The 27,010-nt window shown below is 34.0% G+C and overlaps 1 protein-coding gene across 2 annotated transcripts in view; it reads left to right on the top strand.

Annotated features, from left to right (window-relative positions):
* Nucleotides 1–27,010, top strand: part of LOC133543310 (artemin) — a 91,982-nt gene that overhangs the window by 29,395 nt on the left and 35,577 nt on the right. The window contains exons 1-2 of one of the 2 annotated variants that reach the window (XM_061887799.1): nt 7,251–7,356; nt 22,605–22,666. In XM_061887799.1, coding sequence (XP_061743783.1) covers nt 7,314–7,356; nt 22,605–22,666 — 105 coding nt within the window. In that variant the 5' untranslated portion in view covers nt 7,251–7,313. Of the gene's footprint in view, nt 1–7,250; nt 7,357–22,604; nt 22,667–27,010 lie in introns of those variants that run through there. The other variant, XM_061887800.1, reaches the window with a different exon arrangement.

The following is a 27,010-nucleotide window of genomic DNA, read 5'->3' as shown; positions in this document are numbered from 1 at the left end:
AACAAGGACAAGCGGTAGGAAAATGGATGGATGGATGGATGGATGGATGGGTCATAACGATACGGGAATAATAATACCATGAATAACCACCAGGGATGTCAGTATTAGTAAAAAGTAACTTTTGTACACAAAGGATGACACAATATCGATATATATGGCCGTAGACGCGTAATCGATATCAGTCAAAAAATTTGATGGCTAAAATGTGAACGCAGGAAGTGATCAGTGGGAGTGACATGCTAACAGCCAATCAGGTGACAGTATCAACTATCACCTTTGGTTGCGTCATCTTGTTGTCTAAGTATAAAATAAGTGTTGCAGCGAGCAGATAAATTGTGGATAAAAGACAAAAAGTCACCTTGACACTATGGCACTTTTTTAAATTATTTTTCAAAATGGACCCTATAGACCCGTGCTCCCCAACCATTGGTACCGGGCCGCAGAAGAATTTTGTATAAGTTTTGTAATCTTTTATTTTTATTTATTTTTTTATTTTTTTTTATTTAATTTTATTTTTTTTATTAAATCAACATAAAAAACATGAGATGCACTTACAATTAGTGCACCAACACCAAAAAACTCCCTTTTTCATGACAAAAAAAAACTTTTACCTTGAAAATCAACTTTTACCTTGAAAATTAAAACATTTACCTTGAAAATCCACTTTTACCCATCCATCCATCCATTTTCTACCGCTTATTCCCCTTTGGGGTCGCGGGGGGCGCTGGCGCCTGTCTCAGATATAATCGGGCGGAAAGCGGGGGCAAACAACGGACAAGTCGCCACCTCAACTTTTACCTTGAAAATCAAAAAATGTTCCTTGAAAATCAAAACATTTACCTTGAAAATCATTTTTTGTCTTGAAAATCAACTTTTACCTTGAAAATTAACTTTAACCTTGAAAATAATTTTTTTGCCCTGAAAATCTACTTTTACCTTCAAAATCAATTTTTTCCTTGAAAATCATTTTTTGTATTAAAAATCAACTTTTACCTTCAAAATCAATTTTTTCCTTGAAAATAATTTTTTGTCCTAAAAATCAACTTTGACCTTCAAAATCAATGTTTTCCTTGAAAATCATTTTTTGTATTAAAAATCAACTTTTACCTTGAAAATTAAAACATTTACCTTGAAAATCAACTTTTACCCATCCATCCATCCATTTTCTACCGCTTATTCCCTTTTGGGGTCGCGGGGGGCGCTGGCGCCTGTCTCAGATATAATCGGGCGGAAAGCGGGGGCAAACAACGGACAAGTCACCACCTCAACTTTTACCTTGAAAATCAAAAAATTTACCTTGAAAATCAAAACATTTACCTTGAAAATAATTTTTTGTCTTGAAAATCAACTTTTACCTTGAAAATTAACTTTAACCTTGAAAATCATTTTTTTGTCCTGAAAATCTACTTTTACCTTCAAAATATTTTTTTTCCTTGAAAATCATTTTGTCCTAAAAATCTACTTTTACCTTCAAAATCAATTTTTTCCTTGAAAATCATTTTTTGTATTAAAAATCAACTTTTACCTTCAAAATCAATTTTTTCCTTGAAAATCATTTTTTGTCCTAAAAATCAACTTTTACCTTCAAAATCAATTTTTTCCTTGAAAATCATTTTTTGTCCTAAAAATCAACTTTGACCTTCAAAATCAATTTTTTTCCTTGAAAATCATTTTTTGTATTAAAAATCAACTTTTACCTTCAAAATCTATTTTTTCCTTGAAAATCATTTTTTGTCCTGAAAATCAACTTTTACCTTCAAAATCAATTTTTTCCTTGAAAATCATTTTTTGTCCTAAAAATCAACTTTTACCTTCAAAATCAATTTTTTCCTTGAAAATCATTCTTTGTCCTAAAAATCAACTTTGACCTTCAAAATCAATTTTTTCCTTGAAAATAATTTTTTGTATTAAAAATCAACTTTTCCCTTCAAAATCAATTTTTTCCTTGAAAATAATTTTTTGTCCTAAAAATCAACTTTTACCTTCAAAATCTATTTTTTCCTTGAAAATCATTTTTTGTCCTAAAAATCAACTTTTACCTTCAAAATCTATTTTTTCCTTGAAAATCATTTTTTGTCCTAAAAATCAACTTTGACCTTCAAAATCAATTTTTTCCTTGAAAATCATTTTTTGTCCTAAAAATTAACTTTGACCTTCAAAATCAATTTTTTCGTTGAAAATCATTTTTTGTATTAAAAATCAACTTTTACCTTCAAAATCTATTTTTTCCTTGAAAATCATTTTTTGTCCTAAAAATCAACTTTTACCTTCAAAATCAATTTTTTCCTTGAAAATCATTTTTTGTCCTAAAAATCAACTTTTACCTTCAAAATCAATTTTTTCCTTGAAAATCATTTTTTGTCTAAATCAACTTTTACCTTCAAAATCAATTTTTCTAACTTTAAAATCACAATTTTTTCCTTGAAAATAAATTTTTGTCCTAAAATCAAACTTTTACCTTCAAAATCAATTTTTTCCTTGAAAATCATTGTTTGTCCTAAAAATCTAATTTTTTCCTCAATTGAAAATCATTTTTTGTCCTAAAAATCAACTTTTACCTTCAAAATCAATTTTTTCCTTGAAAATCATTTTTTGTGTTAAAAATAAACTTTTACCTTAAAAATCAAAACATTTACCTTGAAAATAATTTTTTGTCTTGAAAATAAACTTTTACCTTGAAAATATTTTTTTGTCTTGAAAAATCACATTCGGTACTATACTGCCTCTAAAAACGCGTTGTTGTCACGTCATGACATTGCTGGTTTTACAAAAAGAGGAGCATGTTGGGCAGCGCACACACACAGAATACTTACAAACAGACACAGTGTGTAGACAGAGAAAAGAGAATGGACGCATTTTGGTGTAAAAAGTCAAGATAAAGGTGAAGTTATAACACTGAAACACCCTCAGGAAGAGCTGCTTTAAGACGTGGCTAGCTAGTTAGCGGCTGACATCCATCCACAGTGTTTTAGCTACTTCTAAATCACTTATCCCGGCCTGCATTGTAAAAAATAAAATACGTTTCTTACAAGTACTATTATCACTGGAGGTCGAGGAATAGCTAAACATGCTTCACTACACAGCGTAGGAGGATACAATAGTTCACCAGCATCACAATATAAACGAACGCCATGGGTGGATCTACACCTGACATCCACTGTAATGATACCAAGTACAGGAGTGTATCTAGTCGATACTACTATGATTACATCAATATTTCTTGCATCACAAAATCTTTTTTCTTTTAAAAAAAAAAAATATATATAAATAAATAAATAATAAATGGGTTGTACTTGTATAGCGCTTTTCTACCTTCAAGGTACTCAAAGCGCTTTGACACTACTTCCACATTTACCCATTCACACACACATTCATACACTGATGGAGGGAGCTGCCATGCAAGGCGCCAACCAGCACCCATCAGGAGCAAGGGTGAAGTGTCTTGCTCAGGACACAACGGACGTGACGAGGTTGGTTCTAGGTGGGATTTGAACCAGTGACCCTCGGGTTGCGCACGGCCACTCTCCCACTGCGCCACGCCGTCCATATATATGTTTATAAAGTCAGTAAATACGTCCCTGGACACATGAGGACTTTGAATATGACCAATGTATGATCCTGTAACTACTTGGTATCGCATCCATACCTAAATGTGTGGTATCATCCAAAACTGATGTGTGGTATCAAAGAAGAGAAGAATAAGTGATTATTACATTTTAACAGAAGTGTAGATAGAACATGTTCAAACAGAAAACAGCACGACACCTACCCTTTACGTCAATAATTGTAACCATATTATTACTGGTGTATTAGAGATTATATTTTATTACATGATCCTGTAACTACTTGGTGTCGGATCGATGCCTAAATGTGTGGTATCATCCAAAACTAATGTCAAGTATCAAAGAAGAGAAGAATAAGTGATTATTACATTTTAACAGAAGTGTAGATAGAACATGTTAAAACAGAAAATAAGCAGATATTAACAGTAAATGAACAAGTGGATTAATTATCATTTTTTACAGTTTGTCCCTCATAATGTGTAGAAAATAATAGGTGTATAAATGACACAATATGTTACTGCAGACTAATCAGGAGTCTTTGTTTGTTTACTTACTACTAAAAGACAAGTTGTCTAGTATGTTCAACATTTTATTTAAGGACTAAATGACAATAATAAACATATGTTTCATGTACACTGGTCCCCTTTATTTAGAAAAGTATCTGAATACAACCCTACTTCATGGAAAAGAATAAACAAAATGTCAGGGAAAAACTTAGACAGAAAAAATTAAACGTGTTATTTTAATGAGGGAATAAAGTCATGTGCTTGTGGAAATTGGACATTTCTACCAGGTAAAAAGTAACACAGTGATAATATATTGATAAAGTCATATTTGACTTTATTCTTTGTAAAATGATTACTTTTATGACATCTTTTGAAGCGTAATAGTAATACTTCGTGTGACATCATGTATAACAGAGGTCACCAACGTGGTGCCCGTGGGCACCAGGTTGCCCGTAAGGACCAGATGAGTCGCCCGCTGGCCTGTTCTAAAAATAGCTCAAATAGCAGCACTTACCAGTGAGCTGCCTCTATTTTAAAAATTGTATTTATTTACTAGCAAGCTGGTCTCGCTTTGCTGGACATTTTTAATTCTAAGAGAGACAAAACTCAAATAGAATTTGAAAATCCAAGAAAATATTTGAAAGACTTGGTTGGTCTTCACTTGTTTAAATAAGTTCATTTATTTTTTTACTTTGCTTCTTATAACTTTCAGAAAGACAATTTTAGAGAAAAAATACAACCTTAAAAAGGATTTTAGGATTTTTAAACACATATACCTTTTTACCTTTTAAATTCCTTCCTCTTCTTTCCTGACAATTTAAATCAATGTTCAAGTATTTTTTATTTATTTATTGTAAAAAATAATAAATACATTTCAATTTAATTCTTCATTTTAGCTTCTGGTTTTTTGACAAAGAATATTTGTGAAATATTTCTTCAAACTTATTATGATTAAGATAAAATTAAAATGGGCCCTGCGATGAGATGGCGACTTGTCCAGGGTGTACCCTGCCTTCCGCCCGATTGTAGCTGAGATAGGCGCCAGCGCCCCCCGCGACCCCGAAAGGGAATAAGCGGTAGAAAATGGATGGATGGATAAAATTAAAATGTTTCTGGCAAATCTAGAAAATCTGTAGAATCAAATTTACATCTTATTTCAAAGTCTTTTGGATTTCTTTTAAAATTTTTGTTCCGGAAAATCTAGAAGAAATAATGTTTTGTCTTGGTTAGAAATATAGCTTGGTCTAATTTGTTATATATTCTAACAAAGTGCAGATTGGATTTTAACTTATGTAAAACATGTCATCAAAATTCTAAAATTAATCTTAATCAGAAAAAAATAATAATCATGTTCCATAAATTCTTTTATTAATTTTTTCAAAAAGATTCGAATTAGCTAGTTTTTCGCTTCATTTTTTTCGGTTGAACTTTGAATTTTAAAGAGTCGAAATTGAAGATAAACTATGTTCCAAAATTTAACTTTCATTTTTTTCGTACTTTCTCCTCTTTTAAACTGGTTAATTAAATGCTTTTTCATCATTTATTCTCTACAAAAAACCTTCCGTAAAAAGAAAAAAAAATGTACTACAGAAATACCCATTATTTTATACATATAGATTTATTCATTAAAGGTAAATTGAGCAAATTGGCTATTTCTGGCAATTTATTTAAGTGTGTATCAAACTGGTAGCCCTTGGCATTAATCAGTACCCAAGAAGTAGCTCTTGCTTTCAAAAAGGTTGCTAACCCCTGATGTATAACTTCATCCATGCACGCTGTCATTACGTTTAAAAAATGATCCTCTTGTTTTATTGCAGGGGTAGGGAACCTATGGCTCTAGAGCCAGATGTGGCTCTTTTGATGACTGCATCTGGCTCTCAAGATAAATCTTAGCTGACATTGCTTAACACGATAAGTAATGAATAATCCATCCAACGCCCTTGACGCGAATCCCTTAGGGGTGATGGACAACTGGGCAGTGTTTGAAGAGCTGCAGCCTGCCACCATAGCCCCCCACTCCCTCCCCTCTGTTGCAAGTCTGGAGATGTATGTTGTGATACGTATATATGCTTTGCTCTGGAGTTTTTTTTCTCCCCATAGCTGTTCTGCGACAGTAAACACTGTTTGTTTGTCTAATCAAATCAAATCAATCAGTCAATCAACAAAGTTGGGTTGTACTTGGGCAATAACAATACTTACCTACCTACATAATTACGCTGGTAATCACAGTGTCTAAATATCCGCTTTCTACCGCACCTGTTCAAGAAGTCGCATTCATGATAAGAAGTATTTGATTTATTATTGGTTAGCTTCAGAATAACAATGTTATCAAAAAGAATAAGAGACCGACAATTTTTTATTTCGGCAATCTTCACATAAAACAAAGAACAACAAAAACAAAACAAAAAACAAAAAAACACTTATTTGAGCAATGATTGAGCCGAAACGGTGTAGGTTGAAGCAACGCTTATATAAACCTACCCCATCACAACAAGAACAAGGTTCAAAATATATAAAATCTAAAACATGCTTCACTTATATTACTTTTTTTTTAAAACAATATATAAGCAACATATATGTAGCACACGTCTCATATACACAGTTTAACATTTAAATCAAACATATACATTTGTACACTTATATATATATATTATTTATTTATTTATTTATATATATGTATATATACACACAATTTATTTAAATTCCATATAAAGTGGTAATATATACATTTTAATATAACCTATATGTATAATTATGAAACCATAAATAGTATTTATATACATATTATATATTATTGTCTTTCTAAAACAATGTTTGCTATACAATACTCTAAAAATGTTGGTCTTACTAAAAAAATGCAGGCATTTAGTTACATTCATTGTTAAAAACTATTATATGGCTCTCACGGAAATACTTTTTAAAATATTTGGCTTTCATGGCTCTCTCAGCCAAAAAGGTTCCCGACCCCTGTTTTATTGGATTGTTATAATCACCTTCCACACATTAAATACAAAATTGTTCAATCAATTTAGCAAACTTAATCACGAAAAAAGTGTCCGGTATCGACAACACACCGGCGCGGTATTTACCAATTCCCAGTATCGCCCCACCCTGCCGGCGCATGCGCGCTCACACACACTCCCGGGTCGTCCCTCCGCGCACACCTGCGAGGCTCCGCGAGGACGAGCGTCTTGCGGCGGCGCGCGCGCGGCCAAACGCCAGCGAAGCCGAGCAGCGCGCGTGCATGAAGGCGTCCATGATCGGCGGCACCGGCAAAGTCAGCGCAGGTAAAAACTGCTGGGGGGGGGTGTACCTAATCTAATGGCCACGTCACGTGCTTCAAAGATCACCTTTGATAACGCACTTTATTTTGTAAGCGGTTCAAAATGTGCTGGTTTTATTTTGGAGGGTAAAATGTTGCGCTGCGAGGACTTTTATTGTCTTGAGTGATTTTTTGTGCTTATTAATACTCTTGAAGTGGGAGGGAAGGAAAGATGGTGGTGTTTGTCATTTCTGCATGAATGATGATGATTATTTCCATGCACAGGAAGTTGTGTCAAAACTGCTACTCTTGCTTTTGAAGTCTCTCAAAAAGACTACAATTGTGCAAAAATAATAATAAAAAACAATAAAGACAAATTAGCTAGTTGGAACAGTTTGAATTGGATACAAAATGTGGAAATGGTGGAAGTTTGAAAAATGTTCCATTCTTTTCTATGGGAATTTTGGGAAAAGCGATATTTTTGGGGTGAAAATGCAAAATATATTGAATGTTGTGAATGAGTTGAAATGGTTGGTGTTGGAATTTGTAAAATCAATTGAAAAATGTTAAAGTGGTAAAAACATTTTATTGAGCAACAGAATTACGGAGTTCCCGGAATTTTGGGACGACCAAGAATTTTTCCAGTTCAAAAATCTACTTTTTTTTGTCCTGTTTAAGAGGAATGTTCTGACGGTGGAACGGTTGAAGTGGGTTGAAAAATTTGTGAGGAGTAGTTGACAGAAAAAAGGGTAAAACCCAAAAAAACGGTTTGAATTCTGGGAATCTGCAATTTTTTTTTACTTGGAAAAATGTCCAGCAGGAGTGGAATGTGTTGAAGGTGGAATGCTTTGAATCGGTTGAAAAATGTGGAAACGGTGGAAGTTTGAAAAATGTCCCATTCTTTTCTATGGGATTTTTGGGAAAAGCGATATTTTTGGGGGGAAATGCAAAATATTTTGAATGTTGTGAATGAGTTGAAATGGTTGGTGTTGGAATTTTTAAAATCAATTGAAAAATGTTAAAGTGGTAAAAACTTTGAGCAATAGAATTACGGAATTCCCGGAATTTTGGGACAACCAGGAATTTTTCCAGTTCAAAAATCTACTTTTTTTTGTCCTGATTAAGAGGAATGTTTTAACAGTTGAACGGTTGAAGTGGGTTGAAAAATTTGGGAGGAGTAGTTGACAGAAAAAAGGGTAAAACCAAAAAAAAACGGTTTGAATTCTGGGAATCCGCGAAATTGTTTTAACTTGGAAAAATGTCCAGCATGAGTGGAATGTGTTGAAGGTGGAATGCTTTGAATCAGTTGAAAAATGCGGGAGTTGTGGAAGTTTGAAAAATGTCCCATTGTTTTTAATGGGAATTTCATGGAAATTTGGGAATTTATTTGAACTTGGAAAAAATGTTAGTTTGAAAGTCCAGGATGAGTGGAATGTGTTGAAGGTGGAATGGTTTGAATCGGTTGGAAAATGTGGAAATGGTGGAAGTTTGAAAAATGTCCCATTCTTTGGTATGAGAATTTCTGGGAAATTTTGAGAAAAGCAGGAATTTTTTGGAAAACGTTAAAAGACTTGAATGTTGCAAATGAGTTGAAATGGTGAGTTTGGGAATTTTTCAAATCGGCCGAGAAATGTTGAGGTAGTAACATTTTTAGTTGAGAAAAATGTCCCATTCTTTTGTATGAGAATTTCTGGGGAATTTCAGGAAAAGCGGAAATTTTATGAAAAACCTTAAAAGACTTGATTGTTGTGAATGAGTTCAAACTGTTGGTGTGTGAATTTTTCAAATCGGTCGAGAAATTTTGAAGAAGTAACATTTTTAGTTGAGAAATAATATTACGGAATTCCTGTAATTTTGGGAAAACTGTGAATTCTTTTCAGTTCAAAAATCAACTATTTTTTTGTCCTGATTAAGAGGAATGTTTTAACAGTTGAACGGTTGAAGTGGGTTGAACAATTTGTGAGGAGTAGTTGACAGAAAAAAGGGTAAAACCCCAAAAAACGGGTTGAATTCTGGGAATCTGCAATTTTTTTTTACTTGGAAAAATGTCCAGCAGGAGTGGAATGTGTTGAAGGTGGAATGCTTTGAATCGGTTGAAAAATGTGGAAACGGTGGAAGTTTGAAAAATGTCCCATTCTTTTCTATGGGATTTTTGGGAAAAGCGATATTTTTGGGGTGAAAATGCAAAATATTTTGAATGTTGTGAATGAGTTGAAATGGTTGGTGTTGGAATTTTTAAAATCAATTGAAAAATGTTAAAGTGGTAAAAACTTTTTATTGAGCAACAGAATTACAGAGTTCCCGGAATTTTGGGACGACCAAGAATTTTTCCAGTTCAAAAATCTACTTTTTTTTGTCCTGATTAAGAGGAATGTTTTGACGGTGGAACGGTTGAAGTGGGTTGAAAAATTTGTGAGGAGTAGTTGACAGAAAAAAGGGTAAAACCCAAAAAAACGGTTTGAATTCTGGGAATCTGCAATTTTTTTTTACTTGGAAAAATGTCCAGGAGGAGTGGAATGTGTTGAAGGTGGAATGCTTTGAATCGGTTGAAAAATGTGGAAACGGTGGAAGTTTGAAAAATGTCCCATTCTTTTCTATGGGATTTTTGGGAAAAGCGATATTTTTGGGGGGAAATGCAAAATATTTTGAATGTTGTGAATGAGTTGAAATGGTTGGTGTTGGAATTTTTAAAATCAATTGAAAAATGTTAAAGTGGTAAAAACTTTGAGCAATAGAATTTCGGAATTCCCGGAATTTTGGGACAACCAGGAATTTTTCCAGTTCAAAAATCTACTTTTTTTTGTCCTGATTAAGAGGAATGTTTTGATGGTGGAACGGTTGAAGTGGGTTGAAAAATTTGGGGGGAGTAGTTGACAGAAAAAAGGGTAAAACAAGAAAAAACAGTTTGAATTCTGGGAATCCGCAAACATTTTTTACTTGGAAAAATGTCCAGCATGAGTGGAATGTGTTGAAGGTGGAATGCTTTGAATCAGTTGAAAAATGCGGTAGTTGTGGAAGTTTGAAAAATGTCCCATTCTTTTTAATGGGAATTTCATGGAAATTTGGGAATTCTTTTGAACTTGGAAAAATGTTAGTTTGAAAGTCCAGGATGAGTGGAATGTGTTGAAGGTGGAATGGTTTGAATCGGTTGAAAAATGTGGAAATGGTGGAAAGTTTGAAAAATGTCCCATTCTTTGGTTTGAGAATTTCTGGGAAATTTTGAGAAAAGCAGGAATTTTTTAGAAAACGTTAAAAGACTTGAATGCTGCAAATGAGCTGAAATGGTGGGTTTGGGATTTTTCAAATCGGCCGAGAAATGTTGAGGTAGTAACATTTTTAGGTGAGAAATAATATTACAGAATTTGGGGAAAACCAGGAATTTTTCCAGATCATAAATCAACTTGGGTTTTTTGTTGTCTTGATTAAGAGGAATGTTTTGACGGTGGTTGAAGTTGGTTGAAAAATGTTGGAGGATTAGTTGACAGAAAAAAGGGTAAAACAAAAAAAAAGAATATGAAAAGACGGGAATTCCTGGAGTTTTTTTAAAACTTGGAAACATGTCCAGGATGAGTGGAATGTGTTGAAGGTGGAACAGTTTGAATCGCTTGGAAAATGTGGAAATGGTGGAAAGTTTGAAAAATGTCCCATTCTTTTGTGTGAGAATTTCTGGGGAATTTCAGGAAAAGCGGGAATTTTATGGAAGACATTAAAAGACTTGATTGTTGTGAATGAGTTCAAATTGTTGGTGTGTGAATTTTTCAAATCGGTCGAGAAATTTTTAAGTAGTAACATTTTTAGTTGAGAAATAATATTACGGAATTCCTGGAATTTTGGGAAAACTTTGAATTTTTTCAGTTCAAAAATCAACTTTTTTTTGTCCTGTTTAAGAGGAATGTTTTGACAGTGGAACGGTTGAAGTGGGTTGAAAAATTTGGGAGGAGTAGTTGACAGAAAAAAGGGTAAAACCAAAAAAAAAGGGTTTGAATTCGGGGAATCCGTGAAATTGTTTTAACTTGGAAAAATGTCCAGCATGAGTGGAATGTGTTGAAGGTGGAATGCTTTGAATCAGTTGAAAAATGCGGGAGTTGTGGAAGTTTGAAAAATGTCCCATTCTTTTTAATGGGAATTTCATGGAAATTTGGGAATTTATTTGAACTTGGAAAAAATGTTAGTTTGAAAGTCCAGGATGAGTGGAATGTGTTGAAGGTGGAATGGTTTGAATCGCTTGGAAAATGTGGAAATGGTGGAAAGTTTGAAAAATGTCCCATTCTTTTGTATGAGAATTTCTGGGAAATTTTGAGAAAAGCAGGAATTTTTTGGAAAACGTTAAAACACTTGAATGTTGCAAATGAGTTGAAATGGTGGGTTTGGGAATTTTTCAAATCGGCCGAGAAATGTTGAAGTAGTAACATTTTTAGGTGAGAAATAATATTAGGGAATTTGGGGAAATCCAGGAATTTTTCTAGTTCATAAATCAACTTGTTTGTTTTTTTGTTGTCTTGATTAAGAGGAATGTTTTGACGGTGGTTGAAGTTGGTTGAAAATGTGGGAGGATTAGTTGACAGAAAAAAGGGTAAAACAAAAAAAAAAAGGGTGTGAAAAGACGGGAATTACAGGAATTTTTTAAACTTGGAAACATGTCCAGGATGAGTGGAATGTGTTGAAGGTGGAACAGTTTGAATCGCTTGGAAAATGTGGAAATGGTGGAAAGTTTGAAAAATGTCCCATTCTGGGGAATTTCAGGAAAAGCGGGAATTTTATGGAAAACGTTAAAAGACTTGATTGTTGTGAATGAGTTCAAACTGTTGGTGTGTGAATTTTTCTAATCGGTCGAGAAATTTTTAAGTAGTAATATTTTTAGTTGAGAAATAATATTACGGAATTCCTGGAATTTTGGGAAAACTTTCAATTTTTTCAGTTCAAAAATCAACTTTTTTTTGTCCTGTTTAAGAGGAATGTTTTAACAGTTGAACGGTTGAAGTGGGTTGAAAAATTTGGGAGGAGTAATTGACAGAAAAAAGGGTAAAACAAAAAAAAACAGTTTGAATTCTGGGAATCCGCAAAAAAATTTTTACTTGGAAAAATGTCCAGCATGAGTGGAATGTGTTGAAGGTGGAATGCTTTGAATCAGTTGAAAAATGCGGGAGTTGTGGAAGTTTGAAAAATGTCCCATTCTTTTTAATGGGAATTTCATGGAAATTTGGGAATTCTTTTGAACTTGGAAAAAATGTTAGTTTGAAAGTCCAGGATGAGTGGAATGTGTTGAAGGTGGAATGGTTTGAATCGGTTGGAAAATGTGGAAATGGTGGAAAGTTTGAAAAATGTCCCATTCTTTGGTATGAGAATTTCTGGGAAATTTTGAGAAAAGCAGGAATTTTTTGGAAAACGTTAAAAGACTTGAATGTTGCAAATGAGTTGAAATGGTGAGTTTGGGAATTTTTCAAATCGGCCGAGAAATGTTGAGGTAGTAACATTTTTAGTTGAGAAAAATGTCCCATTCTTTTGTATGAGAATTTCTGGGGAATTTCAGGAAAAGCGGAAATTTTATGAAAAACCTTAAAAGACTTGATTGTTGTGAATGAGTTCAAACTGTTGGTGTGTGAATTTTTCAAATCGGTCGAGAAATTTTGAAGTAGTAACATTTTTAGTTGAGAAATAATATTACGGAATTCCTGGAATTTTGGGAAAACTGTGAATTTTTTTCAGTTCAAAAATCAACTATTTTTTTGTCCTGATTGAGAGGAATGTTTTGACGGTGGAACGGTTGAAGTGGGTTGAAAAATTTGGGAGGAGTAGTTGACAGAAAAAAGGGTAAAACCAAAAAAAAAGGGTTTGAATTCGGGGAATCCGTGAAATTGTTTTAAATTGGAAAAATGTCCAGCATGAGTGGAATGTGTTGAAGGTGGAATGCTTTGAATCAGTTGAAAAATATGGGAGTTGTGGAAGTTTGAAAAATGTCCCATTCTTTTTAATGGGAATTTCATGGAAATTGGGGAATTTATTTGAACTTGGAAAAAATGTTAGTTTGAAAGTCCAGGATGAGTGGAATGTGTTGAAGGTGGAATGGTTTGAATCGCTTGGAAAATGTGGAAATGGTGGAAAGTTTGAAAAATGTCCCATTCTTTGGTATGAGAATTTCTGGGAAATTTTGAGAAAAGCAGGAATTTTTTAGAAAACGTTAAAAGACTTGAATGCTGCAAATGAGCTGAAATGGTGGGTTTGGGATTTTTCAAATCGGCGGAGAAATGTTGAAGTAGTAACATTTTTAGTTGAGAAATAATATTACGGAATTTGGGGAAAACCAGGAATTTTTCCAGTTCATAAATCAACTTGGGTTTTTTGTTGTCTTGATTAAGAGGAATGTTTTGACGGTGGTTGAAGTTGGTTGAAAAATGTGGGAGGATTAGTTGACAGAAAAAAGGGTAAAACAAAAAAAAAAAGAATATGAAAAGACGGGAATTCCTGGAATTTTTTTAAAACTTGGAAACATGTCCAGGATGAATGGAATGTGTTGAAGGTGGAACAGTTTGAATCGCTTGGAAAATGTGGGAATGGTGGAAAGTTTGAAAAATGTCCCATTCTTTTGTGTGAGAATTTCTGGGGAATTTCAGGAAAAGCGGGAATTTTATGGAAAACGTTAAAAGACTTGATTGTTGTGAATGAGTTCAAACTGTTGGTGTGTGAATTTTTCAAATCGGTCGAGAAATTTTGAAGTAGTAACATTTTTAGTTGAGAAATAATATTACGGAATTCCTGGAATTTTGGGAAAACTTTGAATTTTTTCAGTTCAAAAATCAACTTTTTTTTGTCCTGTTTAAGAGGAATGTTTTAACAGTTGAACGGTTGAAGTGGGTTGAAAAATTTGGGGGGAGTAATTGACAGAAAAAAGGGTAAAACAAAAAAAACCAGTTTGAATTCTGGGAATCCGCAAAAAAATTTTTACTTGGAAAAATGTCCAGCATGAGTGGAATGTGTTGAAGGTGGAATGGTTTGGATCAGTTGAAAAATGCGGGAGTTGTGGAAGTTTGAAAAATGTCCCATTCTTTTTAATGGGAATTTCATGGAAATTTGGGAATTCTTTTGAACTTGGAAAAATGTTAGTTTGAAAATCCAGGATGAGTGGAATGTGTTGAAGGTGGAATGGTTTGAATCGGTTGGAAAATGTGGAAATGGTGGAAAGTTTGAAAAATGTCCCATTCTTTGGTATGAGAATTTCTGGGAAATTTTGAGAAAAGCAGGAATTTTTGGGAAAACGTTAAAAGACTTGAATGTTGCAAATGAGTTGAAATGGTGAGCTTGGGAATTTTTCAAATCGGCCGAGAAATGTTGAGGTAGTAACATTTTTAGTTGAGAAAAATGTCCCATTCTTTTGTATGAGAATTTCTGGGGAATTTCAGGAAAAGCGGAAATTTTATGAAAAACCTTAAAAGACTTGATTGTTGTGAATGAGTTCAAACTGTTGGTGTGTGAATTTTTCAAATCGGTCGAGAAATTTTGAAGTAGTAACATTTTTAGTTGAGAAATAATATTACGGAATTCCTGGAATTTTGGGAAAACTGTGAATTTTTTTCAGTTCAAAAATCAACTATTTTTTTGTCCTGATTAAGAGGAAAGTTTTGACAGTTGAACGGTTGAAGTGGGTTGAAAAATTTGGGAGGAGTAGTTGACAGAAAAAAGGGTAAAACCAAAAAAAAGGGTTTGAATTCGGGGAATCCGTGAAATTGTTTTAACTTGGAAAAATGTCCAGCATGAGTGGAATGTGTTGAAGGTGGAATGCTTTGAATCAGTTGAAAAATGCGGGAGTTGTGGAAGTTTGAAAAATGTCCCATTCTTTTTAATGGGAATTTCATGGAAATTTGGGAATTCTTTTGTACTTGGAAAAATGTTAGTTTGAAAATCCAGGATGAGTGGAATGTGTTGAAGGTGGAATGGTTTGAATCGGTTAAAAAATGTGGAAATGGTGGAAGTTTGAAAAATGTCCCATTGTTTTCTATGGGAATTTTGGGAAAAGCGATATTTTTGGGGGGGGGAAATGCAAAATATTTTGAATGTTGTGAATGACTTGAAATGGTTGGTGTTGGAATTTTTAAAATCAATTGAAAAATGTTAAAGTGGTAAACACTTTTTATTGAGCAACAGAATTACGGAATTCCCGGAATTTTGGGACAACCGGGAATTTTTCCAGTTCAAAAATCAACTTTTTTTGGGGTCCTGTTTAAGAGGAATGTTTTGACAGTGGAACGGTTGAAGTGGGTTGAAAAATTTGGGAGGAGTAGTTGACAGAAAAAAACGGTTTGAATTCTGGGAATCCGCAAACATTTTTTACTTGGAAAAATGTCCAGCATGAGTGGAATGTGTTGAAGGTGGAATGCTTTGAATCAGTTGAAAAATGCGGGAGTTGTGGAAGTTTGAAAAATGTCCCATTCTTTTTAATGGGAATTTCATGGAAATTTGGGAATTCTTTTGAACTTGGAAAAATGTTAGTTTGAAAGTCCAGGATGAGTGGAATGTGTTGAAGGTGGAATGGTTTGAATCGCTTGGAAAATGTGGAAATGGTGGAAAGTTTGAAAAATGTCCCATTCTTTGGTATGAGAATTTCTGGGAAATTTTGAGAAAAGCAGGAATTTTTTAGAAAACGTTAAAAGACTTGAATGCTGCAAATGAGCTGAAATGGTGGGTTTGGGATTTTTCAAATCGGCCGAGAAATGTTGAGGTAGTAACATTTTTAGGTGAGAAATAATATTACGGAATTTGGGGAAAACCAGGAATTTTTCCAGATCATAAATCAACTTGGGTTTTTTGTTGTCTTGATTAAGAGGAATGTTTTGACGGTGGTTGAAGTTGGTTGAAAATGTGGGAGGATTAGTTGACAGAAAAAAGGGTAAAACAAAAAAAAAAAGGGTGTGAAAAGACGGGAATTACAGGAATTTTTTAAACTTGGAAACATGTCCAGGATGAGTGGAATGTGTTGAAGGTGGAACAGTTTGAATCGCTTGGAAAATGTGGGAATGGTGGAAAGTTTGAAAAATGTCCCATTCTTTTGTGTGAGAATTTCTGGGGAATTTCAGGAAAAGCGGGAATTTTATGGAAAACGTTAAAAGACTTGATTGTTGTGAATGAGTTCAAATTGTTGGTGTGTGAGTTTTTCAAATCGGTCGAGAAATTTTGAAGTAGTAACATTTTTAGTTGAGAAATTATATTACGGAATTCCTGGGATTTTGGGAAAACTTTGAATTTTTTCAGTTCAAAAATCAACTTTTTTTGTCCTGTTTAAGAGGAATGTTTTGACAGTTGAACGGTTGAAGTGGGTTGAAAAATTTGGGAGGAGTAGTTGACAGAAAAAAGGGTAAAACCAAAAAAAAACGGTTTGAATTCTGGGAATCCGCGAAAGTGTTTTAACTTGGAAAAATGTCCAGCATGAGTGGAATGTGTTGAAGGTGGAATGCTTTGAATCAATTGAAAAATGCGGGAGTTGTGGAAGTTTGAAAAATGTCCCATTCTTTTTAATGGGAATTTCATGGAAATTTGGGAATTTATTTGAACTTGGAAAAAATGTTAGTTTGAAAGTCCAGGATGAGTGGAATGTGTTGAAGGTGGAATGGTTTGAATCGGTTGGAAAATGTGGAAATGGTGGAAAGTTTGAAAAATGTCCCATTCTTTGGTATGAGAATTTCTGGGAAATTTTGAGAAAAGCAGGAATTTTTTAGAAAACGTTAAAAGACTTGAATGTTGCAAATGAGCTGAAATGGTGGGTTTGGGATTTTTCAAATTGGCGGAGAAATGTTGAGGTAGTAACATTTTTAGGTGAGAAATAATATTAGGGAATTTGGGGAAAACCAGGAATTTTTCCAGTTCATAAATCAACTTGTTTGTTTTTTTGTTGTCTTGATTAAGAGGAATGTTTTGACGGTGGTTGAAGTTGGTTGAAAATGTGGGAGGATTAGTTGACAGAAAAAAGGGTAAAACAAAAAAAAAAAGGGTGTGAAAAGACGGGAATTACAGGAATTTTTTAAACTTGGAAACATGTCCAGGATGAGTGGAATGTGTTGAAGGTGGAACAGTTTGAATCGCTTGGAAAATGTGGGAATGGTGGAAAGTTTGAAAAATGTCCCATTCTTTTGTGTGAGAATTTCTGGGGAATTTCAGGAAAAGCGGGAATTTTATGGAAAACGTTAAAAGACTTGATTGTTGTGAATGAGTTCAAATTGTTGGTGTGTGAATTTTTCAAATCGGCCGAGAAATTTTTAAGTAGTAACATTTTTAGTTGAGAAATAAGATTATGGAATTCCTGGAATTTTGGGAAAACTTTGAATTTTTTCAGTTAAAAAATCTACTTTTTTTTGTCCTGTTTAAGAGGAATGTTTTGACAGTTGAACGGTTGAAGTGGGTTGAAAAATTTGGGAGGAGTAATTGACAGAAAAAAGGGTAAAACAAAAAAAAACAGTTTGAATTCTGGGAATCCGCAAAAAAATGTTTACTTGGAAAAATGTCCAGCATGAGTGGAATGTGTTGAAGGTGGAATGCTTTGAATCAGTTGAAAAATGTGGGAGTTGTGGAAGTTTGAAAAATGTCCCATTCTTTTTAATGGGAATTTCATGGAAATTTGGGAATTCTTTTGAACTTGGAAAAAATGTTAGTTTGAAAGTCCAGGATAAGTGGAATGTGTTGAAGGTGGAATGGTTTGAATCGGTTGGAAAATGTGGAAATGGTGGAAAGTTTGAAAAATGTCCCATTCTTTTGTATGAGAATTTCTGTGAAATTTTGAGAAAAGCAGGATTTTTTTAGAAAACGTTAAAAGACTTGAATGCTGCAAATTAGCTGAAATGGTGGGTTTGGGATTTTTCAAATCGGCCGAGAAATGTTGAGGTAGTAACATTTTTAGGTGAGAAATAATATTACGGAATTTGGGGAAAACCAGGAATTTTTCCAGTTCATAAATCAACTAGGGCTTTTTGTTGTCTTGATTAAGAGGAATGTTTTGACGGTGGTTGAAGTTGGTTGAAAAATGTGGGAGGATTAGTTGACAGAAAAAAGGGTAAAACAAAAAAAAAAAGAATATGAAAAGACGGGAATTCCTGGAATTTTTTTAAAACTTGGAAACATGTCCAGGATGAGTGGAATGTGTTGAAGGTGGAACAGTTTGAATCGCTTGGAAAATGTGGGAATGGTGGAAAGTTTGAAAAATGTCCCATTCTTTTGTGTGAGAATTTCTGGGGAATTTCAGGAAAAGCGCGAATTTTATGGAAAATGTTAAAAGACTTGATTGTTGTGAATGAGTTCAAATTGTTGGTGTGTGAATTTTTCGAATCGGTCGAGAAATTTTTAAGTAGTAACATTTTTAGTTGAGAAATAATATTACGGAATTCCTGGAATTTTGGGAAAACTTTGAAATTTTTCAGTTCAAAAATCAACTTTTTTTTGTCCTGTTTAAGAGGAATGTTTTGACAGTTGAACGGTTGAAGTGGGTTGAAAAATTTGGGAGGAGTAATTGACAGAAAAAAGGGTAAAACAAAAAAAAACAGTTTGAATTCTGGGAATCCGCAAAAAAAATTTTACTTGGAAAAATGTCCAGCATGAGTGGAATGTGTTGAAGGTGGAATGGTTTGAATCAGTTGAAAAATGCGGGAGTTGTGGAAGTTTGAAAAATGTCCCATTCTTTTTAATGGGAATTTCATGGAAATTTGGGAATTCTTTTGAACTTGGAAAAAATGTTAGTTTGAAAGTCCAGGATGAGTGGAATGTGTTGAAGGTGGAATGGTTTGAATCGCTTGGAAAATGTGGAAATGGTGGAAAGTTTGAAAAATGTCCCATTGTTTTCTATGGGAATTTTGGGAAAAGCGATATTTTTGGGGGGGAAAATGCAAAATATTTTGAATGTTGTGAATGAGTTGAAATGGTTGGTGTTGGAATTTTTAAAATCAATTGAAAAATGTTAAAGTGGTAAACACTTTTTATTGAGCAACAGAATTACGGAATTCCCGGAATTTTGGGACAACCGGGAATTTTTCCAGTTTGAAAAATGTCCCATTCTTTTGTATGAGAATTTCTGGGAAATTCTGAGAAAAGCAGGAATTTTTTGGGAAACGTTAAAACACTTGAATGTAGCAAATGAGTTGAAATGGCGGGTTTCGGAATTTTTCAAATCGGCCGAGAAATGTTGAAGTAGTAACATTTTTAGTTGAAAAATAATATTAGGGAATTTGGGGAAAACCAGGAATTTTTCCAGTTCATAAATCAACTTGTTTGTTTTTTTGTTGTCTTGATTAAGAGGAATGTTTTGACGGTGGTTGAAGTTGGTTGAAAATGTGGGAGGATTAGTTGACAGAAAAAAGGGTAAAACAAACAAAAAAAAGGGTGTGAAAAGACGGGAACTCCAGGAATTTTTTAAACTTGGAAACATGTCCAGGATGAGTGGAATGTGTTGAAGGTGGAACAGTTTGAATCGCTTGGAAAATGTGGAAATGGTGGAAAGTTTGAAAAATGTCCCATTCTGGGGAATTTCAGGAAAAGCGGGAATTTTATGGAAAACGTTAAAAGACTTGATTGTTGTGAATGAGTTCAAATTGTTGGTGTGTGAATTTTTCAAATCGTTCGAGAAATTTTGAAGTAGTAACATTTTTAGTTGAGAAATAATATTACGGAATTACTGGAGTTTTGGGAAAACTGTGAATTTTTTCAGTTCAAAAATCAACTTGTTTTTTGTTGTCCTGATAAAGAGGAACATTTTGACCGGGAAACGATTGAAGTTGGTTGAAAAATGTGGGAGGAGTCTTCCGTATTTCTTTTACATTTTCATACAGTGGGGATTTCACATTGTAGGAATTTTAAATAATTTATTTGTAAATGATGGTGGAAAATAAGTATTTGGTCAAGCATTCAAAGCTCTCACTGATGGAAGGAGGTTTTGGCTCCAAATCTCACGATACATGGCCCCATTCATTCTGTCCTTAACACGGATCAATCGTCCTGTCCCCTTAGCAGAAAAACAGCCCCAAAGCATGATGTTTCCACCCCCATGCTTCACAGTAGGTATGGTGTTCTTGGGATGCAACTCAGTATTCTTCTTCCTCCAAACACGATGATACAGCAGAGGATTGGGAGAATGTCATGTGGTCAGATGAAACCAAAATAGAACTTTTTGGTATAAACTCTGCTTCATTATTACTATATATATATATATATATATATATATATATATATATATATATATATATGTATATATATATATATATACACACACAGTTACTAAATATTAGTATTTTTCTGTTTATTGTTCCCCGCATTTTTTCCTCTTACAATTAATATGAGATGAACCGGCCATCGAACCCCCACATATGTTATACCATGGGAACATTTTGTGTTACCATGGCGACGCTATTCAAAAATACATTTTCAAAAATGGCCACTTTCATGGGTACTTTTTAAGCTAATTTTCCACTTGATTCTCTAATTCATGAACCATGCACCTCAGAGTCATATAACTTGGTATGCAACACATGCTAACTGTTAGCATGCTAACGTTAGCTTGCCAGCATGTTAACTTTTTGAGCTACTTTTGCAACCGTTTACCCCAGAGTCAAATAACCTGGTATGTGACAGTTGTTAGCTGTTAGCATGAAAACAATAGCATGTTAGCAAGCTTACTTAAGCATGCTAACTTTTTCCATCTAATTTTCCACTCTTCTTTCTCTTTCTGCAGCCATATTACTTAATATGTGACATATGCTAACTGTTAGCATGCCATTGTTGGCACACATGCTCGGTGTTAGCATTTTAATGTGTGCATGCTAATGTTTGAGGCCAGCTCTGTAGCTCTTTTTGTACAGTTGCACCTAAAACTCACGGATTCAGACACTCGTTGTATACATGCATGCATACATGTTGTATGCATGTGTGATGTATTATTTTGTATGCGTGCATGTGTGATGTATCATGTTGTATGCATGCATGTGTGATGTATCATGTTGTATACATGTATGTGTGATGTATCATGTTGTATGCATGTATGTGTGATGTATCATGTTGTATGCATGCATGTGTGATGCATCATGTTGTATGCTTGCATGTGTGATGTATCATGTTGTATGCATGCATGTGTGATGTATCATGTTGTATACATGTATGTGTGATGCATCATGTTGTATGCATGCATGTGTGATGCATCATGTTGTATGCATGCATGTGTGATGCATCATGTTGTATGCATGCATGTGTGATGTATCATGTTGTATGCATGCATGTGTGATGTATCATGTTGTATACATGTATGTGTGATGTATCATGTTGTATGCATGTATGTGTGATGTATCATGTTGTATGCATGCATGTGTGATGCATCATGTTGTATGCATGCATGTGTGATGCATCATGTTGTATGCTTGCATGTGTGATGTATCATGTTGTATACATGTATGTGTGATGTATCATGTTGTATGCATGTATGTGTGATGTATCATGTTGTATGCATGCATGTGTGATGCATCATGTTGTATGCTTGCATGTGTGATGTATCATGTTGTATGCATGTATGTGTGATGTATCATGTTGTATACATGTATGTGTGATGCATCATGTTGTATGCATGCATGTGTGATGTATCATGTTGTATGCATGTATGTGTGATGTATCATGTTGTATGCATGCATGTGTGATGTATCATGTTGTATGCATGCATGTGTGATGTATCATGTTGTATACATGTATGTGTGATGTATCATGTTGTATGCATGCATGTGTGATGTATCATGTTGTATGCATGTATGTGTGATGCATCATGTTGTATGCATGCATGTGTGATGTATCATGTTGTATGCATGCATGTGTGATGTATCATGTTGTATGCATGCATGTGTGATGTATCATGTTGTATACATGTATGTGTGATGTATCATGTTGTATGCATGCATGTGTGATGTATCATGTTGTATGCATGCATGTGTGATGTATCATGTTGTATGCATGTGTGATGTATCATATTGTATGCATGCATGTGTGATGTATCATGTTGTATGCATGCATGTGTGATGTATCATGTTGTATACATGTATGTGTGATGTATCATGTTGTATGCATGCATGTGTGATGTATCATGTTGTATGCATGTGTGATGTATCATATTGTATGCATGCATGTGTGATGTATCATGTTGTATGTATGCATGTGTGATGTATCATATTGTATGCATGTGTGATGTATCATATTGTATGTATGCATGTTCCAAATAAACACAAACCATGTTTCCTCCTCACATTTGTCCGACTTTTGGTCTTTCAGACAGACAAAGGTGGTGGCGACATAAAGCCTCAGACGGCCAGCATCACCTGAGGAACTGGAAGGTGAGCAAAGTCCGATACTGTTAGCAACACGGAGCTAAAGTCTCCAAAAAGTGTCTACTTTGATATTTGGCATAGAAGCAAGCGTACACGAGTGCTAACTGCTACACTGCAAAAAGTGAAATGTAAGTAAGATTAGAAATCTGAAATACGGCTGATATTTGCTTATTTTCTGTCTGATAAGATCATCCTTCTCACTAAGCCAGGGGTGTCCAAAGTGCGGCCCGCAGCTAATCGTTTACCGACCCGCCACACATTCTGCAAAAATTGCAAAATTGATAGTATTGCAAAAATAAAAATAAAAACATTTTAAAAAAGTGGAATGAAGTGAAATCTAATGAGAAAAAGTGGCAATGTTGACACAAAGCTGCCATGCAGGCAGTTTTTTTTTACCTTTTGTATTCATTTTCTTTTTTTTCCATTCCTCCAAAAAAATCTATGTTATAATAAATTATTACATATGTTTTGTGGTTGCCATATAAAAACTTCAAAGTTTTGACAGAAGAGCATCAAACAAACAAAATAATAGTGCAAACTTAAAATCGACAGATATATCAGAAGTTGATCTTGAAATTTAAGTGTTACAAGTAAAAAAAATAATAAAAATGCATCACTTTATGAGTGGGGAACCTTTCGGATCTCGAATATATTTAGTAGGATTTTATTTTACTTTTCACTGTGATAATAAAAAAATATTAAATAATTCAAATCAATGGTGTCCTGCATTATTGATCTTTGAGGGCTTTAATTGCTAAATAAAGGAACTCTCCTAAAGGAATCAATAAAGTACCATCTATCTATCTAAATACTGCATATTTCACTTTTATTATAAAAAACAAAGTTGTCTTTGAGCGAAAAGGCATAAAACCTTATTTATTTTACTTTATATCAACCTCAAGTGGATATAGATATTTACTGTAAGCACTAAATAAAACATAATAATAATAATTTGACTTATTTTTAACATTTTAGTGACTGAGACCCTTTATGCTCCCCAGGAACCCTAAGGATAAAAAAAATCCATATTTTTTTTTATGGTTTGAAAATGAATAATATCAAAATGGCCCCCGCATGCTTAAATTTTTCGGTGTGCGGCCCTCTGTGGAAAAAGTTTGGACACCCCTGTGCTAAGCAGATTTTATGTTAAGAGTCTTTTACTTGTTTTAAGGGTTTTGGTCCTAAATGATGTCAGTAAGATATTACAGCTTGTTGCTGAGATGTGATGAGCTATATTGAGTAAAACATGCTTGAAAGTAGAATATCAAGTCTTGCCAAGCTGTCATCAACACTCACAACTACTTTTAAAGTAATCATTTCTTACTTCAAGCATGACAAAAACAAATCATGATTTTTTTAGAGATGTCCGATAATGGATTTTTTGCCGATATTCCGATATTGTCCAACTCTTAATTGCCGATTCCGATATCAGCCAATACGATATATACAGTGGTGGAATGAACACATTATTATGGCTAATTGTGTTGTGATGCCCCGCTGGATGCATTAAAAGATGTAACAAGGTTTTCCAAAATAAATCAAGTCAAGTTATGGAAAAAAAATGCCAACATGGCACTGCCAGATTTATTACTGAAGTCACAGAGTGCGTTATTTTTTTTTTAAATAATGCGGTGTGTGTCCCGGAAGAGTTAATGCTGCTAGACCAGGGGTCACCTACGCGGTGCCCGCGGGCACCAGGTCGCCCGTAAGGACCAGATGAGTCGCCCGCTGGCCTGTTCTAGAAATAGCTCAAATAGCAGCACTTACCAGTGAGCTGCCTCTATTTTTTAAATTGTATTTATTTACTAGCAAGCTGGTCTCGCTTTGCTGGACATTTTAAATTCTAAGAGAGACAAAACTCAAATAGAATTTGAAAATCCAAGAAAATATTTGAAAGACTTGGTCTTCACTTGTTTAAATAAATTCATTTATTTTTTTACTTTGCTTCTTATAACTTTCAGAAAGACAATTTTAGAGAAAAAAGGCAACCTTAAAAATTATTTTAGGATTTTTAAACACATTTTTACCTTTTAAATTCCTTCCTCTTCTTTCCTGACAATTTAAATCAATGTTCAAGTAGATTTATTTTTTTTATTGTAAAGAATAATAAATACATTTTAATTTAATTCTTCATTTTAGATTCTGTTTTTTCGACGAAGAATATTTGTGAAATATTTCCTCAAACTTTTTAGGATTTAAATAAAAAAAATATATTCTGGCAAATCTGTAGAATCAAATTCCAATCTTATTTCAAAGTCTTCTGAATTTCCTTTAAAATTTTTGTTCTGGAAAATCTAGAAGAAATAATGATTTGTCTTTGTTAGAAATATAGTTTGGTCCAATTTGTTATATATTCTAACAAAGTGCAGATTGGATTTTAACCTATTTAAAACATGTCATCAAAATTCTAAAATTAATCTTAATCAGGAAAAATGACTAATAATGTTCCATAAATTATTTTTTAAATTTTTTCAAAAAGATTTTAATTAGCTAGTTTTTCTCTTCTTTTTCAAAAAGATTTGAATTAGCTAGTTTTTCTCTTCTTTTTTGGTTGAATTTTGAATTTTAATGAGTCAAAATTAAAGATAAACTATATTTCAAAATGTAATTTTATTTTTTTCGTGTTTTCTCCTCTTTCAAACCATTCAATGAAGTGTATTTTTCATCATTTATTCTCTACAAAAAAACTTTCGTAAAAGGAAAAAAAATGTACGACGGAATAACAGACAGAAATACAATTTATTTAAGTGTGTATCAAACTGGTAGCCCTTCGCATTAATCAGTACCCAAGAATAGCTCTTGGTTTCAAAATGGTTTGTGACCCCTGTGCTAGGGGTTCTGGGTATTTTTTGTGTTGTGTTACAGTGCGGATGTTCTCCTGAAATGTGTTTGTCATTCTTGTTTGGTGTGGGTTCACAGTGTGGCGCATATTTGGAACAGTGTTAAAGTTGTTTATACGGCCACCATCAGTGTGACCTGTATGGCTGTTGACCAAGTATGCATTGCATTCAGTGGTGTGTGTGAAAAGCCGTAGATATTATGTGAAAAAGCCGGCACGCCAAGGCAGTGCCTTTAAGGTTTATTACACAGCGGCGTTTTAAAAAGTCATCAATTTAAAAATGTTTAAACCGATACTAATAATTTCCGATATTACATTGTGAAGCATTTATCGGCCGATATTATCGGACATCTCTAATGATTTTGACACAATTGTGTCTCATAATTAAATCAAATAACAGCCAAATGGACTTTGCTGTTTTATTTTCAATGAAACGATAGAAAATGTGTACTCATATACCGTATTTTTCTGAGTATAAGTCGCTCCGGAGTATACGTCGCACCGGCCGAAAATGCATAAAAAAGAAGGAAAAAAACATGTATAAGTCGCACTGGAGTATAAGTCGCATTTTTTTTGGGAAAACTTATTTGATATGAACCCAACAGCAAGAATAGAGATTTGAAAGGCAATTTAGAATAAATAAAGAATAGTGAAGAACAGGCTGAATAAGTGTAGGTTATATGAGGCATAAATAAGCAACTGCTATGTTAACCTAACATATTATGGTAAGAGTCATTCAAATAACTATAACATCTAGAACATGCTATACCTTTACCAAACTATCTCTCACTCCTAATCCATAAATCCCATGAAATCTTCTTCCTGGATGTGGCTTCTAAACAACTCTGCCAACTCCAAAGGTATGCGCCGCTTCCTCTTGTCCTTTTCTGCTGCATATTTCACTACATCCAGCTTGTAATCTGCACTACATGATTTCCTTTTCAACGCCATTTTTGTTCAGCCCTTCTCACTTTTTATAAGTTAACGCCAACGATGAAATGATCAATTTTAATAGCTACGGCATTAGCATCTAACACAGGGGTAGGGAACCTATAGCTCTAGAGCCAGATGTGGCTCTTTTGATGACTGCATCTGGCTCTCAGATAAATCTTAGCTGACATTGCTTAACACGATAATTATGAATAATTCCGCTGGAATTCACAGTGCTAAAAATAACGTTCAAAATATAAAACATTCTCATGCATTTAAATCCATCCATCCGTGTCCTACCGCACCTGTTCAAGAAGTCGCATTAATGGTAAGAAGTATTTTATGTCATGATGGGCGGGTCGCAGCTTGCTGCGGGGTCGTTCTCCCAGGAAGGCAGACGTACTACTCGGGACATGGCATTTAAGTAAAAACATGATTTAATTTTAACTAAAAAATATACAAACAAAAATCGCTCACAGCGGAGGCACAACTTGGGCTAAGGAACAAAGCTAACGCATAAAGAGACTAAGAACATAAATCAAACTAAACTTACTCGGTATGGCATGAAGCACGAAACTATG

Source organism: Nerophis ophidion, linkage group LG26 (genome assembly GCF_033978795.1).
Source record: "Nerophis ophidion isolate RoL-2023_Sa linkage group LG26, RoL_Noph_v1.0, whole genome shotgun sequence".
Classification (NCBI taxonomy): domain Eukaryota; kingdom Metazoa; phylum Chordata; class Actinopteri; order Syngnathiformes; family Syngnathidae; genus Nerophis; species Nerophis ophidion.
The sequence above is the reverse complement of the archived record's forward strand: the minus strand, read 5'-3'. Positions and strand labels throughout refer to the sequence as shown.